Consider the following 17,297-nt stretch of genomic DNA (forward strand, 5'->3'; position numbering starts at 1 on the left):
GCCCCAACGTTTTAGACACATTTTTCTTAGGTCGGCATACGCTGGCAAGATCGCCAAGGTGTGACCGCGATGTTGACACTTCCATTTCTACGGCAGTTATGATTCGAATCGTTGTGCGTCAGCCTTTTAATAGGCTACGTCATGACATCGTCGGCGATGCGTGCAACGCGCTATGCCTAAGTTAGACTATCGTTGGGCATCGGTTGTGTAGGCTGACAACAGGTTCAGCATTCGTTGGTATAAGTTATCTATAACACAACGAAACGTTCTGTGTCCGTTACCAATGCGTTATACATAAGACCAAGTCGCTATGAATACGTCCGAATCTTTAAAAAAAAACATCAAAAGTTCAACGCAAGCCAGCGTTTTACATACATTTTAATACGTTGCCATCGCTGGCTAAAACGTCAAGGTGTGACCGGGCCTTTAGATGAGATGATCTAGAAACAGTATCCTTGGCTTCGGAAAAGTCAGGTGTTTTGAAAACCAGAGCTACGAAATGATGTAAGGTATGAAATATTTATTATTATTTTTATTATTGTGTTTGTAAATTTACTGGAGGTTACATCTTGCCCCATGGTTGTTTCAATGAAAATGGTGCATATTCATCTTCTGGTCCTGAGGTGGTATGTCACCCAGGTCAAAGGATAATGGACAACAGTCTATCTTCACCTCCTGATTATTCAGTCGTGAGCATATTTACTGCATTTAATCATATGAAAATTTTCAATATTCAAGCGTGTGCTTTTGCTTTGTGACAACAACATTATATGTGGGTTACTCAATTTGATGTTCATTAGTTGACCTTTGTTGTGTGTTGTTAAGCATTTTTGGGGGATAATTGAAGTATTTATTTTCTTAGTTTGCAGATTTAGTTGAGAAATTAGCATAATTAGATTAGAAACATAAGCAAAATTTTGGGAGGGGTGGGGGTGACTTAACAAGTGTAGAAAAGATCATGGTTTGGAATGGGGGATGACATAAAGGGCAACTCAAACACTCAGACCACCTCAAAACTAATCTATCCCTTGAAACCCTACAAAATAGATATGGTCTTTTTCCGATTGATAAAGCAGGTAATTTTGCAGTCGGTAACTAGAGGTCAAGGGTCATAGTTCATGATAGGTTTTAGTTCCTGTGATAATTTAAGAATGTCTGAAGGGATCCAAGTCAAACTTGGTACAAGTATGTATAATGATGTATACATAAACTGATACCGATTAGATTATGGGGTCAAGAGGTCAAAGGTCATGCCAGGTAAAAATTTGAGAATAGCTGAAGGGATTTAAATTAAACTTGGTACAAGTATGTATCATGATGTAATAATGTGGGCGGAGGCATATCTGTCAACGTCACGATGTCCAAGAGTGCCATTCTAGTTTGTAAGATCTTGCTTACTTCGTACAATAGATGTAATGTTTTTTGTTTTTTTAACGTTTTTGCCTTTTACAGCAGTGAAACGGTTGATGAGGGAGGCCATAGAGCTCAGGGAGCCGACAGAGCAGTACTACGCTCAGCCACTGCAGGTGTGCTGGTTAGCTCGATTGTCTTATCTTTCATTTATCACATATAAAGTATGCTTGTTTGCTTAACAATTGCTTTGTTACTTTGTTGATTTGATTCAAGAAAATAAGCCACCAATTAAATTGCGTTGGAGAGATTGAATGAATAAAGACTGACATACTTTGTCTTAAAAGCTGAAAGTTAGCATGTTGAGATACATTTTACCATTTACAATTAGAAATTTGTTCATATGTTTTTCAAACATCCTTTGCTTTGATTCCAAATCCACTAGCTTACCTCAAAAAATTATAAAGGCAATTTTGCTGAGCTACTTCTTCCTCATTAGAGCTCAAAATGTATTTTGATGCTGTTCATTCTGCCCTCACTTCCTCCCTTCAGTTGCTTTTCTTGCCTCCCTCCTATGATCACATAATTTGAATGTAAAAAAACACATGCCAATTGATACTTCATTTGATTTTTGCCACAGGTCACATTGATGTGGCATACAAAAGCTTGGTTTCCGATTCCCAATTTATCATGGGAAAACTATGCACTTAAACATGGAACCTTCACAAAATCATTGCAGAATTATGCAAATGCTTAATTGACTCGAATCATCATGATCCTCGTCATCATCCTCAGGCGTTGTCATTGGAAGCCCATAGCCCCAAGGAAGCTGGCCACTTCGACCGGATTCCCACAGAGATTAAACTGTAGAAAAGGATAAAGGAGGGGTGAGGGGGAGAGTGGCCATTCTCAGCTAGCCGATGGGGCCGTAGTCCAAAGACTGGGGAAGTTGAGGAGCTTTGCAGTGTAGGAAGGGGTCTTCCTCATCATTCGTTCCCCATCCACGAGTAGTCCCACACATCTCCACCAGGACAGGCTCAATTCAGGTGCACTGAAGTGACGTGCAAACATGAAGCCGAAAAGGATTCGCTGTTGAGAGATAAAAAGCTAATAGAAACACATGCTTATGTCTTTGTGTTTCACTTTGCAACTCTTGTGTCTTTACATCCCTGTTACGAGGGGAAAGGTAACCTGACGAAACACATTTCCTAATGAAGGATCCCTTATGTGTTGAGTGCATCACCCTGGGGTCTTTACCATAACCGTAACAGTATTATAGAGATGTGACAAAATGCAGCTGCCTCTGATATTTATTAGTGATCCCCTGTAAAGTTTTCAGGCAACATACAAAGCTTTTTCAAATCTGTGTTGAAGTTATTGATAATCTTGTTCACCTGCAAATGCCCTGTCCACCTGTGTGCCACCAATTCCTTCAATGGCCATTATCCAGCAATGGTTGCTGAGCACGTTGCTGGTTTTGAGGAAGTTACCTTTATACTGCTTAATAACTTGCTTTCGTTAGCTACTTCACTAGCTTGTTTGCTAATTGAATAACCTGACATATCACAAATATATCCATGAGTATACTTTTCTTCTGAAAACCTCAATGTAATAATTTTATGCTTTTAACCTTTTTTTTTTAATGACTAAGAACAGGCATGACAATCGAACTTACAAAGAGAGATAGCTTGTTAACCTCTGTTATGTAAGCTTTTATCCAATATTGATTTTTTTTTTTTGTTTGTAATAGGTTACACACACTTTCATTCAATTCTCCGAAATAACCCATTGTTCTGTTACCCTAGGATAATCTGTTTGAATGGCATTTCTCTGTACGTGGACCGACTGATTCACCATTCGCCCTTGGGGTTTACCACGGCCGTATCCTCTTACCTTCAGGTTACCCTCTGCAACCCCCAGAGATTATACTTCTTACGGTACATCTTTTTTTTTTTTGCATTTTATTTTACTTTTATCCAATACCATCTATATTATAAGACAGATGTTTGTGTGTCTGTATGTCACCATTTTTCTCAGAGATTGCTGTACGTATCTTCGTCAAACTTTCACAGGTTCATCAGTGAGTGCTGGGGAGTTTTAGGCAAAACAAAAATTTTGAAAAATAAAGTTGGATTTTTTTAATTTTAGTTTTATTTTAAAAAGGGCCAATAGCACCTAAGCCTTTGTATCGATGTGAAAGGTGATATTAAATGATCCCTGACCCCATTCCTTAGTGGGTGTAGGGAAGTGTTTTAGGCCTACACAAAATATAAAAATAAAAAACATAAAATTTGATTTCATCAAAATGCCACCAGGATTAGAACAGCACCGGGCGACGCCGGGTCCACCCACTAGTCTATAATTGTGTGTGTGTGTGTGTGTGTGTGTGTGTGTGTGTGTGTGTGTGTGTGTGTGTGTGTGTGTGTGTGTGTGTGTGTGTGTGTGTCAGTCCGTCTCCTCCATAACGCCAAAACCATGAAACCTAGTGCCCCCAAACTTTACATGCATACTAAGGGAACTCCAAGGTGGTGCATGGATGAAAATATTGTTTGGGTTAATTTCAACACCCCTTTTGAATATAATTTAGGGGGTGTTCATCACGAAAAACCAAAATGTCTTTCCAAGGTGGCGGCACGTCATTGTGGTCAACCCGGTCAGCTTGCAAGAGTCTTCAGCCACCATTTTTTTTTGGCCTGCTCAACAATGCCTAGGCTTGGAACAGGCCGCAATGATTTTTTAATGATAGATTTTTTTGTTTTTTTTCCACTTTCCTCACTTATATGATCGAATACTTGATCATCATACCTACGAATCGCTGGATACATTGCAATGCTTATAAACGCCCACAGATGCCAGCATTTGTGGCTTTATTTAATTTCCGCACATGACACAAGCTCTAGAATCTCTTAAACTAAGCCAAATTTCAAAATTAAAGTTCCAGAATTGAACGTAGCAGCATTTCTGACTGCAAAAACAAGTGTTCATTTGTCCAATTTTGACATCGTTTCACATTTTGGGCGTCTCCGGGAGATATTTAATATGATGGATCAGCGATCGCTAATCGCTTGCCAAACCAGCCCTTCCTTATCAACCGTTTCATTGGAGTGCTTCCTTGAGTGCTCAAGCCACTTGTCGAGTGCTCTGCAATATTTGCACTGTCACTGAATACTGTATAGCGATCGACTTGAACAAAGTTCAGGGGCTACTCTCCTGCATTGGCCCTGTGTTGTTCTGCGGTGTGGCGGATGGTAGCTGACTCGCTGAAAATGTACAATTTTATTTTACATCATGTTTCCCCTTTTTGTCCGATCTCCTTTCATTATACGACTTGTCACGTCGGCAAAGATAAATGCATATAAAAACATTAAACGTTTCGTTTTTAAAAGTTTCTTCAACAGTGTTGTTGGAGTGCTCTTCAAGCTTTGATCTCGACAACCTTCCATGGCGATACCGTGGCGTGGTTGTCCGTGTGGACATCTCTGGCATTAGGAAGGCAAAATAAATGAGATGATCACAATGAGTAAAAAATGTTTTCAGATACAAAGCAATGAATCGCCATATCACAGCAGGATAGCCAAGAGGTACGCACACTCGTTCTAAGCTATCTCGCTTGGGTTGGAATCCTGACCCAAGTATAAACTGTCATCCCGGTGTTTCACAGGCAGGGCGATTCATCATTGTGTGTGCTGTCTTTTGGATTGACATTAAGCAGGATGTCACATCTGCGAGAATCCCCCTCTCTTTCCTTCCCCTCTGCTTTTCTCATCCCTATCCCACCCCTCTCTCACCCTTCCCTTCTCTTCCCATCCCCTCATGCTGCCTTCCCTTCCCATCACCCCTCATGCTTAACTCCTCCCAAACCCCTGCCCTTCTCCACCCCATGGACATCTCCTGGTGGTCTTCGCATGTTGTTTAAACCTACCCCATTTCATTCAATCTTGTGCCTTCCCCCCCTTTCTCCACAAGTCCCACTACCAAAAGAAAGTTGAGTACCCCTCCCCTCATGCTTACCTCCTCACAAACCGCTTTCCCCTCCCCACCTCTCTGCCCCATCTTCCTCACTCCCCCACCCCTCCTTCCTCCTTCCTCGCTCTCGCTCTTCCCCCCTCCCCCACCATCACCTCTCCTCTATCCTTGCTCCCCATCTCTCCTCTCTCACTCCCCCTCCCCTTCCAATCTCCGTCCTCACTCTCTCCTCCCCCTCCCCTCTCCGTCTTCTCTCTCTCCTCCCCCTCCCCTCCATCCTCTCTCTCCTCCCCCTCCCCTCTCCGTCTTCTCTCTCTCCTCCCCCTCCCCTCCATCCTCTCTCTCCCCTCCCTCTTCTCCTCTCCCTTCCCCCCTTTAATATTTCTGTCAGTGAAGCGATGGATTGTATTTGCTAGTATCTAATATATGTAGAGAGTGCTGGAAAAAGGAGAAGGTTGAGAGGGAATCCAAAAAGTTTGGTCTGACTTTATCCTCTCCCCTTTTCGCCTCTTTAAAATAGTAATGCTGATGATTTTGACATCACATTATTCCACGTCATCTAAGCTGTCATCAGTAAATTGGCATGTTTCCTTCCTTCTGAAATGTTATCAGCTGTTGATTTGACAAGGTAATGCAAGACAAAACCTGCAAAGTGCATCTTTTGAGATGCTAGAAAGTTGGGTAAATGCGAAATGATTAATAATGCATCAAAGATGTTTTTAGCCGCGTCTCGCGTAGCGAACGTGGCTCTGAGCTCGGCGTTGTTCCTCTTGTTCCTCTTGTTCCTCTTGTTCCTCTTGTTCCTCTTGTTCCTCTTGTTCCTCTTGTTCCTCTTGTTCCTCTTGTTCCTCTTGTTCCTCTTGTTCCTCTTGTTCCTCTTGTTCCTCTTGTTCCTGTTGTTCCTCTTGTTGTTGTTGTTGTTGTTGTTGTTGTTGTTGTTGTTGTTGTTGTTGTTGTTGTTGTTGTTGTTGTTGTTCTTCTTCTTCTTCTTCTTCTTCTTGTGAAGACAAAACCTTTAGGACTTGGCTCTTTTATATACAGGATCTGGATCTCCTTAAATACTAAACACCTGTATACATCCTCGCATTGAGGGTGCCTTTTGAGAGCGTCTATCATGAACTTTTAAATATATTTCGACATTTGCTTTAAAGTTTCGAAAAGTTCACGTTACTATTTAAAGATTATTCCATTTAATGTATTGTAATTTCGTAAATACACTATTTCTTTCGTAAATACACTATATTTTATAAATACGTAAATACACTATGACTGGTCTCGCTATTGGCTTAATCAAGGCATGTGACGAAATATCGGAAGTTGTTGTGTTTTTGTTTTTTTTCTTCTTCCTCTTCTTGTTCTTGTTCTTCTGGTGAAGACAAAACCTTTAGGACGCGGCTCTTGGACACATTTGTCCTTGTTTCTTCACTAATGTTAGGCTCATGATGAAGGTTGTCATATATCACGTGCAAGACAAAAACCTGAGGAGACCATTGTATTTTTGCATGAATTACAATGACAGTAGTATGTGATGGATATACGAGCAGTACTGTATTTGAACCTGTGTTCCGAGTATAATGAGCCACATTGGACCAATAAGCCGGCCAACCCAAAGCTCCTCTGAAGTTCTTCATTCAGGTTGAAGTCTGAATAATTTTGTTTCCATCAAAGTTCTCTCCCTTTTCAAGCCATATACATTTTTTTTTCTTCTGCAGATGGTGGATGCAATCATATTGTTCACTATCAATGTGAGCATCATTACCCCTTGTGTTATGGCCTACAGCACACCAAGCCAATATATGGAGAGGGCAACTGGATGACTAAGCAAGGAAGAGATTGATCAGAGAGGCCACTGTCCAGGCCTCATCGTCGGTCCCAATGCAGGCCCCGGCAGTCGGCCCCGGCAGTAGGCCCCAGCATTAGGCCCCAGGCAGGCCCTGACAGTAGGCCCCAACAGTAGGCCCCAGCATTAGGCCCCAGGCAGGCCCCAACGGTAGGCCCTGGCAGTAGGCCGCAACAGTAGACCCCGACAGTAGGAAGGGTTCGACCAAACACAGCTCTGACGGACCAAACTCCAAAAATAGCCACCCTCTTCTCCTTGGCATCAACTTCCAGGTTCCCTCCTCTTGTCCCACAGCCGATCACAAGCTTTATACCTGTGGGCCGAACCATTTAGTCCAACTCGTGAGGGGTGTGGGGGAGAAAAGGAAGAAGAGGAAGAAGGTCACAGACCATAACACTTGCGAATAGCGCAAAGCCGGGTGAAGCATTTGGTGTTTGACAGACATCAGTCTATGATTGAGGAACTACTTCATTTCAATTCGGTGTTATATTTTGAACAATGAAGAACATGAATCGGAATTTGAATCGGAACACGAACCAGCAGTTTAGCAGGACTTCGGCTCGGAATTTGGCAAATTTGACGGGGTCTCGTCTCGAGCGTGCATGTGCGGTAAAGCAATTGCTTCTTGGTGTCAGTCTGGCAGTCAAACAAAATTGAAAATCATTCCAAACAGAAAACTTGTTTAGGGATGCCATAATAGATACAAACAGGAATGAATAAATAATTTAACATGTTAAATAGGGTGGTGTAAAAGACAGTGCATTGATGGCGGTAAACGTCCGATTCAACGTTTTGTTTTGTTTTTTTTCTACAGCCTTGAAACTAATGTTATTTCGATTGACATATATTTGAACAATGTAGAAGAAAAATTGCCTTATCTGCACTTCTAAAAACCTCTAGTTTAGTATTACTTGGGCAAAATGTCACACTCTTGACCAATCAAATTTACTGTGCGCTCTGAGGGTGGAATTACAATATTCAGACAAAATGGTGCTGCTTAGCGATACCACGTCAGAGCCAAATTCGGGCAAGATATGTATTTGTTTAGTGGATTTTTTTTTCCTCAAAGATCATTCCAAAATTGTTAGTTTCTCCTTTCTCCAAGAATAGTTGGTCGAAAGTTAAGATCTGGACCATTCCGTTTGACACATCAGCTTCTTGTGGTTGCCACCACGCGTGTTGTGCAAAGTTCACGAAAAAAGCTAATATAGATCGTGCTTGGAAATGCAAAGCAAGAGTTGAAAAAACGCTTCTCATGTCCTTTTTGTCAAGACTGCATGGGGGTAAGGTGTTCTGTGAAGTCTCTAGTTTTTGTATAGTTTTAACATGTAATTATATTTTGGTAAACTACAACCTTTGAAGCATCCAGGATGCAACAACAACTGCACAAGTGTCTATTACTTTAAAATGATGAAGTTATGATTGGATTAGACCTGGAGACCTCGCGTTGTGAACAGCTGTTGTGTTGTGATTGATCATCCACCATTCCACTCATTATCTCGTATTAATAAATAATGTGTATTTTTATTTCAAGTTATTGTGAACTTCCTGAAATGATGTTTTTCTTTCAGCCCTCTGGTAGGTTTGAGGTTGGCAAGAAAGTCTGCCTCAGCATTTCAGGACATCACCCAGAAACATGGCAACCAAGCTGGAGCAGTGAGTCAGCCTTGCTTTCTTGAAATATTTCGCAAATTGAATGTTTTCATTTTCTCATAATGCCGCAACTTCTTGATTAGTTACCATTCCCTAATGTCACCTGAACAAACAATAAATAATACAGAAAATATACATACAGTGGGGAGAAGAAGTATTTGATACACTGCCCTTTTTGCAGGTTTTCCCACTTACAAAGCACGTAGAGGTCTGTAATTTTATCAGAGGTACACCTCAACTGTGAAAGACGGAATCCAAAACAAAAATCCTGAAAATCACATTGTATGATTCTTAAATAATTAATTTGCATTTTATTGCATGAAATAAGTATTTGATCACCTACCAACCAGTAAGAATTCCGGCTCTCACAGACTTGTTAGTTTTGTCTTTAAGAAGTCCTTCCATTCTCCACTCATTACCTGTATTAACTGCACCTGTTTGAACTCGTTATCTGCATAAAAGACAGCTGTCCACACTCGATCAATCAGACTCTAACCTCTCCACAATGGGCAAGACCAGAGAGCTGTCTAAGGACATCAGGGAAAAATTGTAGACTTGCACAAGGCTGGGATGGGCTACAGGACAATAGGCAAGCAGCTTGGTGAGAAGTCAACAACTGTTTGCGCTATTATTAGAAAATGGAAGAAGTTCACTATAACAGTCAATCTCCCTCGGTCTGGGGCTCCATGCAAGATCTCACCTCGTGGAGCCTCAATGATCATGAGAAAGGTGAGGGATCAGCCCAGAACTACATGGCAGGACCTGGTCAATGACCTGAAGAGAGCTGGGACCACAGTATCAAAGAAAACCATAAGTAACACACTACGCCATCATGGATTAAAATCCTGCAGCGCACGCAAGGTCCCTCTGCTCAAGCCAGCGCATGTCCAGGCCTGTCTGAAGTTTGCCAATGACCATCTGGATGATCCAGAGGAGGAATGGGAGAAGGTCATGTGGTCTGATGAGACCAAAATAGAGCTTTTTGGTTTAAACTCCACTCGCCATGTTTGGAGGAAGAAGAAGGATGAGTACAACCCCAAGAACACCATCCCAACCGTGAAGCATGGAGGTGGAAACATCATTCTTTGGGGATGCTTTTCTGCAAAGGGGACAGGACGACTGCACCGTATTGAGGGGAGGATGGATGGGGCCATGTATCGCGAGATCTTGGCCAACAACCTCCTTCCCTCAACAAGAGCATTGAAGATGGGGCGTGGCTGGGTCTTCCAGCATGACAACGACCCGAAACACACACAGCCAGGGCAACTAAGGAGTGGCTCCGTAAGAAGCATCTCAATGTCCTGGAGTGACCTCGCCAGTCTCCAGACCTGAACCCAATAGAAAATCTTTGGAGGGAGCTGAAAGTCTGTTTCCCAGTGACAGCCCCGAAACCTGAAGGATCTGGAGAAGATCTGTATGGAGGAGGTGGCCAATATCCCTGCTGCAGTCTGTGCAAACCTGGTTAAGAACTACAGGAAACGTCTGATCTCTGTAATTGCAAACAAAGGTTTCTGTCCCAAATATTAAGTTCTGTTTTTCTGATGTATCAAATACTTATTTCATGCAATAAAATGCAAATTAATTATTTAAAAATCATACAACGTGATTTTCAGGATTTTTGTTTTAGATTCCGTCTTTTACAGTTGAAGTGTACCTATGATAAAAATTACAGACCTCTCCATGCTTTGTAAGTGGGATAACCTGCAAAATCGGCAGTGTATCAAATACTTGTTCTCCCCACTGTATATGCTGAAAATAGAACGTAAGTTTTATTACCTCCACCACCCAAGGTGGAAGGAGGTTATGTTTTCACTCCATCTGTCTGTTGGGTCGCCGAAATAGGTGACCCTTCTTGTCAGTAATTCTGTCTGTTTGTTTGGATGTTTGTTCGTTTGTCATCAGCATAATTGGTAGTAAACGTGGACGGATTTTGACCAAACTCGGGTGGTAGGTACATCTTATGACCTTGTGCTTTGGAAATTGTGATGGTTGCTAGGGACGCTTTGGTTCCCTCGCAACAACCGAAAAACCTTCAAAATCGGTACCGTTCACGCGAAATCAATTCCGAAATCCATTATCTCACGTAGGGTTATGAAATTTGGCATGAATGATCTACAGGTGATGCTCTATCAAATATATTCCGGTTTTTGTGATATCTGGAATACTTTACCCGCAGCGCCCCCTACCATTAGGGTATGCGTGAAAATTGGCAAATTGAAGGCCCCCTCGCGACCAGGTGAGTGCATCGATACGAATGAAACTTTGCAGGTTCATGGTACTCAATGAGTACTACAACTTTGCCTCAGGATATATTGACCGATTTCGCTTAGGTCAGGGGTCAAAGGTCAATTGGTGCAAAAATTGATAATACAAGTACGTGGCCGTAAAAAAATAAATGAATGAATATTCAAACCGCGAGCAACAAACAACAACCACACAGGCCGTTTCTTCGCCCTCACGTGCCCATACGTGCGTGGCCCGGAAGTTCGCATATTATTCGCAGTTACGATTATTCGCAATTTAGTTTTAATACCCAATTATTCAATTAGCGCCAACCTATTTTACCTTTTGGCAATGTCGTGGCAAGGAAAAACAAAAAGAGAAGAGAAGAGAAGAAAGAGAAAAAAAACTTACTTCCTGGTTCGGAGCATACCAGCACTCTGATGTTACCAAAATGTATGCACCGTCTAATATGAAAATGATCATAACTTGGGGCATTGCGTTTATCTATAAATGCGCATAAGAAATCGAGAAATTATTAGAATACACAAAGTCATCATTATCCGGAAGCCCGTACGTTGTAACCCGTAATGGGGAACGTGGCTGAGCCTCCCTTCCCCATCGGCCACGCCCACGCAACAACGTGTCTTGTTATTGGTTTGATAAATAAATGGCCATAACTTGGGAAGCACTTGTCTGATTAATATCAAACCTTGAAAAGGCACATCCTCAGGTCCCCAGCAATATATCCGGCAAGTTTCAATTAGATCGGACCAGTGGTTGTCGAGAAACAGCGCGCGCACACAGGCGCGCGCGCGCGCACACACACGCACACACACCCACAGACACACACATTGCTGGAATTATAGATAGATGCGAGAGCTGGAGGTGCCTTCGTGCCAAATGCTACTCCTCCTCGGGTTATGGTCGGATGGTCATGAAAATTCACACTAATCGTCTGGAATACATTGTGCACAAACAATCGAGCCAGATTTTCGATTTAGATCTTTGTTCACCCACAGCACCCCCTCGAACTTTGGGGATTTCCGATTTCAAACCGCATTTTCGGTACTTTTCATTCAAATGGATACCGAGTAGTTATCAGTAGATAGAACTGGATGAGATTTGATATGCATAATCTTAAGGTGATTCCCTATCCACTATATGACTTCCATTTTGCTCTCTATGTTATAGTTTCCATGCTCGGCGACCCATTGCCACCTACCGGCTTGTTTGTCTGTTTGTGTGTAGGATATCTCAAAAAGTTGTGAATGGATTTTGATGAAATTTTGTGGGCTGGTTGGGTGTGTGAAAAGGACGAAATGATTAGATTTTGGTAAAGATCCAGATCTGGCTCCTAGAATTTTAAAAGTGATTCTTCACCATTGAGAGGTAGGGCCAAAAATGATATATGACACGATATCTTCAAACGTGGTGGACGGATCGGCCAAAACTTGGTGGATACGTTGGTTGTGTGACGAGGAAGAAGTGCTTCAATTTTGGTGAATATCCGAATCCGGATTGGATAATTTTTTTAAGTCATTCTTCACCATTGAGAGATCGGGCCAAAAATTGTATACGTCACAATATCTCAAAAATGAATTGGGCATGATATGTTCTCATGGATCAGGCATTGTGTGGCAAAGGTATGTGCTCTACCGAGTGCCCCTATAGTTCTGACTAAAATGGTCACAAATGAAATATACATTGCAATCCCATTTAGCCCAGAACATGCGATCCACTTTTGAGATGTTCTCATGTGCAAAATTACCAATGTTCACTATTGTATGTTGCATACCTTTGATTTTGTGACTCAGTTATTAATTCATGTGCATTGAAATTGCTATTAAAAAAACAAAGATGACAACAGACATATTTTTTTTTTTGGATACATAGTCCAAGCTCATGGAAGAGGAGGTAGTATAAGTACACTGAATGGATCAGGACACAAGACAAAATGAACAGTTGAGACAGGGGGTGAACACCAACAGCAGAGTTGAAGGCCAAGATAGAGGCAAACTTGGACAAGCAATGGGTTTTGGGGAGGAATGAGGGGCAGGAGATTATGCATAGGGTGGACAAGATGGATACAGAAAGAACTCTCAGGAGGTCAGGTCAGGTCAGGTATGGGAGCATGTGCCAGAACAGCGCGTCGCTGCGTTCACTTTCCGCCGGTACTCCAGGGGCCTCCATCTGGCCATCCCCCAGGCAGATGCCAGGCCCATCCCCATCTCCTTGAGATGATGGTCAACCACGAGGCACGAGCCCACTGGCCTCCTCCACTCATGAGACTCCCTCGCTGAGAGAATCTGGTGAGCAGGATCAGCGTCAGGAAAACGAGCCACATGTCCATACAGCCGCAACTGACACTCACGGACTATGCAGGTAACAAATCTCATCCGAGTCTCTCTCAGCAACCCCTCGTTGGACACAAAATCCAACCAGCGATAGCCAAGGATTCTCCGAAGAGACCTGGTACCAAAGGAATTAAGTCTCCGTCTCAGATCCTTGGTCAGAGTCCAAGTCTCCCATCCATAGAGCAAGACTGGAAGTACCAAGGACCTGAAGACTCGGACTTTCGTCCTCCCGCACAGGTACCGGCAGCGCCACACCCCATGATCCAGTGAATCCATGACTCCCCAGGCCCGACCCAGACGTCTATTGACCTCTGACTCACAGCCAGCAGAGACATGAATATCACTGCCAAGGTAAGTGAATCTCTCCACGACCTCAACATCCTCAGCACAAACAGACACAGACAGGACAGCAGCATCCAAGATGTCACCGAAAGCCTGGATCTTAGTTTTGACCCAAGAAACCCGTAATCCCAGCGGCTCCGACTCCTCATTCAGCACCTCGAGGGCCCCCAAAAGGATATCTAAAGTCTCCGCAAAGATGACTGCATCATCTGCAAAAACAAGGTCCGAGATCTTGACATTCCCAAACGATGCACCGCAGCTTGATCTCTCTGACATCCTCCCTAAAATCCAGTCCATACAAGTGCTGAAAAGTGTGGGGGCAAGTACACATCCCTGACGAACTCCAGTAACAACTGGAAATAAGTCAGAGATGGTACCACCACACTTCACAGCACTCTCAGTACCAGAGTAGAGTTCAGACATCAGATCGATCAGTTTTGGTGGCACCCCACGAAGACCAAGAATCCTCCAGAGGACATCCCGATTCACTGAATCGAATGCTTTACAGAGATCAACACAGGCTGCAAGCAGCCCCTGCCGAAACTCTTGTCTGCGTTCGGTGAGGACACGAAGAGCAAGGATATGGTCAATCGTTGACCTCTTTGGTGTAAAGCCTGATTGCTCTGGAAGCTGGTGCTCAAGCAGATGGTGGCGAACCCTATCAAGAATTATCCGAGCAAACCCTAAAAAATCACAACAAACAATTATTTATTACAAACCCAAGCAAGCAATCATTTGAAGGCAAGTATTTAGAGGCAAGAAAGCAAAAGGCACATAAGAGCAGATTTAACCATAACATGTATTCATATTCAATCTTGCTTACACAAAATATTTGGTCATCATTCAGTCAGGAGAGAAGAATAAAACAAGGACTTGAAAATAATATAAAAGTAATGTATGGAGAAAAGAAAAGCAGCCTTTTCCTTTCTCCCTCACCTCACACAGTCCAAATACAAGAGAATGCGGAGGAAAATGGATGGGGAAGATGGGCTGTCGCAATGGGGACACACTGCCGCATCCCTGAGGTGCCCATACCCAGTAGGCGAGTCCTCTTCGGCGTCCAAGATATGCGAGCTATATAGGCGACTCGCCCTCCTCTGCTTCAGATTCTTCCTCCTCATACCCCCGTTGATGAGGTGCCACCGTTCACCCTCCTCGTCCTTCGTGGCTGACAGGATTGAGAGGGCAAGATGACGTTCATGGAAGGAGTGTTCTTTTTTCACAGAAGTTCGACACGAGCTGCTCGTGAAACCTTCCTTTCTTTACCCTCACACGCTTTTGTTCCTTCCCTCACGAGCCTTCTCAGTCGTTGAGTCTTCTGCTCATCTAAGCTTGTCCCATTCGCTTCTACCTTCTGCTTCTCTCATGATCATCAACCTCCTGCAAGGAACGAACGTTCGCTGACAGGTAAATTGCATTGCGCTCCATTGTTGCCTCTTCTCTCATGAGCTCTTTGTGTTCCTGCTCGTGCGAGCTTTCCCGTTTACGTCTGCCTCACTGCTTCTTCACATCAGCATATCTCTCTCTCTCTTTTTTTTTTCTTTTTCTTTTTTTTTCTTTTTCTTTTTCTTTTCCGCAGCCGATAGGGACGGGTCCACGACGTCTCTGGTGGAAAATACCATGCTGTTCTGAGGGAACTTTCAACGCAACCACCCTCTCCCTTTACGTGCCCAAAGCCGCAAAGAGAGCCCCCAGCCCCCTCCCTGCATGCGCAAGATGCCCACTCGTACTGTTCTGCACTGTACCATGCCTGTGAGAAGCGCTGCACCTCGCAGGCCACAATGAGATCAAGCATCATGAACATGTATGTGAGACCTCTCGATGGGTTCACGACCACAGACGGGGCAAACGTGCCCAATTAAACAATGTTCCTTCCCTCTGTTTTACAAAGGGAAGGTTTTTTTTTGGTTTTGGTTTTGGTTTTTGAATGGTTTTATGAATGGTTTTACAAAAAGAATCTTCATGAATATTCATCTTGGAGAAATGTTTGCAACTGCTTTGCTGTATTAATTACAATCACATAGTCTGTTCAGACAGTCCACTGTGCAAGATTGCAGATATTTCAACATCTCAGCAATGGCAGTCTTGTACTGGCTGTGGCAGACAACAGCGGCATGGTGACACGACCTTTTATTCTGAGACGGGTGGGCTAAATTGCTTTCAGAAACCTGAAATGATAGACAGGACAAGTGGTAAAGAGATACTATGGAGATGATGTCCAATTTGATGTTTTTAAAGTGTTTATTCAATTTGGAGTCCTTTATTATGCACATTGGGAAGGAGTGAATAGTGGGGTTGCGGTCAACAATTGCACTATTTTTGCAAATGCAAGGCATGGCATTAATGGTTGCCCTGGGCAACCAAAATTTGTCCCCAGGCAACCAAACTCATGACTTGGTTGCCGGGTTAGGCAACCTCAGCATTCATATTAATAATATTGAATATGTTTGCACAAATCAATGCTTTGATGAACAAAATGACCTACTGGGTCGTTATTAACGTACAATCTTTCGTGTGAGTGCTTGCGAAGGTGCAAGCCAGGCATAATAGTGTGTGTGTGTGTGTGTGTGTGTGTGTGTGTGTGTGTGTGTGTGTGTGTGTGTGTGTGTGTGTGTGTGTGTGTGTGTGTGTGTGTGTGTGTGTGTGTGTGTGTGTGTGTGTTGTACACTTGCAAAAGTAAAACAAGTGATGATTTCCAAGTGGCATTGCTGTTGTGCTCGATTCCAAGACTTGTGATTTTGGTTCAAAAGTATGACCCAATTAATGTTTTTATTAAAAAGACTTATTATTATTTTTATTATCTATATATCAATACTGAAGGACTAATTTTGTGCTCCTCCTAGCGGTCGCGTCACGTTTTTCGCGGTATTTTGACCTGGGCGGAAAGAAACTTCGTACCTGTAAAAGTGCATCGCACATAGTGGCAAAAGTCAAACTTCAACTCTGAAGCAGAATAAACACTTTTCGTTTTACATTCGTTTACATGGCGGCGTGTGACGTCACCGCTGAGAGGCGTAAGGACGTCATGACATCATCGGTCATTCGCTGACGTCATTACGTCTGTCGTCGACAGACCGTCACCGTTGAGAGGTGTAATTCCACTCCTCGAAAATAGCGTCTGCAATGTAAAACCCTCTTCTGTACATGCTGACTACCTCAGAATGTGAATTTGACACAAAAAATGTAACAAGAAACATTGTATCTTCTATATATTAATACTGAAGGACCAATTTTGTGCTCCTCTTAGCGGTCGTGTCACGTTTTTCTCGGTACTGTGACCTGGACTGAAAGAAATTTCGTACTTCTTCGAGTGCATCGCACATAGTGGCAATAGTCAACCTTCGGAATCCATCTGTGACGGGGTTTCGGCTAGTTGTTATTATTATTATTATTATTATTATTATTAGTTTGTATAGCGAGGTGGGGATGGGAGGAGGAGGGGAGGAGAGGGGGGAGGGTAGTGAAGAGGAGGGAGGGGTAGGGGAGCGAGGAGGAGGGAGGGGTAGGGGAGTGAGGTTGAAGGAGGAGGAGGAGAGGGGGAGGGAGAGGGACGAGAGTGAGGTTGAAGG

General features: G+C 43.1%; 1 protein-coding gene across 5 annotated transcripts in view; it reads left to right on the forward strand.

Moving 5' to 3' along the window:
- UBE2J1 (ubiquitin conjugating enzyme E2 J1) overlaps window positions 1–17,297 on the forward strand; it is a 39,720-nt gene that overhangs the window by 7,468 nt on the left and 14,955 nt on the right. For all 5 annotated transcript variants that reach the window (XM_085850420.1, XM_085850421.1, XM_085850419.1 and 2 more), the window contains 3 exons: window positions 1,453–1,526; window positions 3,156–3,287; window positions 8,728–8,812. In XM_085850420.1, coding sequence (XP_085706546.1) covers window positions 1,453–1,526; window positions 3,156–3,287; window positions 8,728–8,812 — 291 coding nt within the window. The remainder of the gene's footprint in view (window positions 1–1,452; window positions 1,527–3,155; window positions 3,288–8,727; window positions 8,813–17,297) is intronic.

The sequence above is a fragment of the Eptatretus burgeri genome, chromosome 12 (genome assembly GCF_056783735.1).
Source record: "Eptatretus burgeri isolate ZD-2024b chromosome 12, Ebu_testis_v1, whole genome shotgun sequence".
Lineage (NCBI taxonomy): Eukaryota > Metazoa > Chordata > Myxini > Myxiniformes > Myxinidae > Eptatretus > Eptatretus burgeri.